This window comes from Pygoscelis adeliae, unplaced genomic scaffold, assembly GCF_000699105.1.
Source record: "Pygoscelis adeliae isolate BGI_AS28 unplaced genomic scaffold, ASM69910v1 Scaffold284, whole genome shotgun sequence".
Classification (NCBI taxonomy): domain Eukaryota; kingdom Metazoa; phylum Chordata; class Aves; order Sphenisciformes; family Spheniscidae; genus Pygoscelis; species Pygoscelis adeliae.
Window position 1 is genome coordinate 45,974 of NW_008824671.1, and position 1,423 is coordinate 47,396.

General features: G+C 64.3%; 1 protein-coding gene across 1 annotated transcript in view; it reads left to right on the top strand.

Moving 5' to 3' along the window:
- Positions 1–1,423, top strand: part of HMG20B (high mobility group 20B) — a 9,054-nt gene that overhangs the window by 5,688 nt on the left and 1,943 nt on the right. Inside the window, 4 exon segments of the mRNA XM_009323005.1 lie at positions 351–456; positions 732–935; positions 1,157–1,277; positions 1,394–1,423. The exon segment at positions 1,394–1,423 is cut by the window's right edge and continues 3 nt beyond it. Of these exon segments, the coding sequence (XP_009321280.1) occupies positions 351–456; positions 732–935; positions 1,157–1,277; positions 1,394–1,423 (461 nt within the window).

Here is a 1,423-nt window from a genome sequence, read left to right on the forward strand (position 1 = left end):
GGATGGGACCGTTGCTGTTACCCGCCCCCAAGAGCAGCACCGGCGGCTCCCGGCCCACTTCCAAATGTCACTGAAAGGTCCCGGGTTTGTCAATAGACCTTGGGGCAACTTTTTTCTGCCCAGGACTGCCCTGCTCGCCCGGTGCTGGGCTCTGCTTGAGCCCCGTCACTGAACCGTGGCCTCCCCTCACAGGGGAACAGGGGCTCCAGGGCTGGTAGCGGGTTTGGGGGCTTTTTGGGTGGGCGAGAGCTGGGGGATCTGGCAAGCACGAGGCCGCGCTGCTGGGGGATGTGTCGCCCTTGGTCCTGGTGGTTTCCCAGCCCTTTCTGACGGGTACTCTCTGGCTGCAGACATGCCACAGGCAAAGCTCAGCATGGGAACTTCCTGGTGGCCATCAAGCAGGAGAAGGGAGAGTCGGCACGGACGAGCGGCGAGAAGCCGCACGGCGAGGAGGAGGTGAGCTCCGGTGCCCACATCCCTCCCCACGCGGTCCCTGGGAGGGGGGTCTGTGTTGCCCAGCCTGGGCCTGTCCCTCCACTCGCCCTTCAGCAGCCCGGGCACAGCTGGGCGAGCCCGTGGCTGCGGCCATGGCCCGAGAAAAGGCCCAGACCTTCACTCGAGGGTCGGGAGCCCCAGGCGGGTCTGCAGGTTGCTCCTGTGTCCTGCCAGCGCAATGGCGCCATGTGCTCTGATCCATGCCGGGTTGTCCCTTTCCCTTCGCTGGGTGCCAGCCGGTGAAGAAGAGGGGCTGGCCCAAGGGCAAGAAGAGGAAGAAGATCCTTCCCAACGGCCCCAAAGCCCCCGTGACGGGCTACGTGCGTTTTCTGAACGAGCGGCGTGAGCAGATCCGCACGCAGCATCCTGACCTGCCCTTCCCGGAGATCACCAAAATGCTGGGGGCAGAGAGGAGCAAGCTGCAGCTTTCGGAGAAGCAGGTACCAGCCCCCAGGAGAGAGCCCCCAGGGCTGGGCAGCATGCTCCAGAGCCTGCACCCCAAACCCCTTTGCTCATTGCCTGGCTGCAGCTCCACAAAGGGAGCTTGTCCCAATACTGGCGGGCTGGTGAGCAGGAGCTGGGCCTTGAGTAGTGGGGAGGGGTTGGCAGCCCCCCGGCGAGCCTGGGGCCGGGCCAGGCTGAGGACCCTCTGTGACCGTAGCGGTATCTGGACGAAGCGGAGCGGGAGAAGCAGCAGTACATGAAGGAGCTGCGGGAATACCAGCAGTCAGAGGCCTACAAGATGTGCACGGAGAAGATCCAGGAGAAAAAGATCAAAAAGGGTGAGCTGTGGGAGCAGTGTCTGCCAGCGTCGCTGCCAGGATCCGGCCAAGTGCTGCCAGAACCTCTGGAGGGATGCCGGGCTGGCTCCTAGCGTAACCTCCTTCCTCCTTTCCAGAGGACGCGGGCTCTGCGGCAGTGAACACCC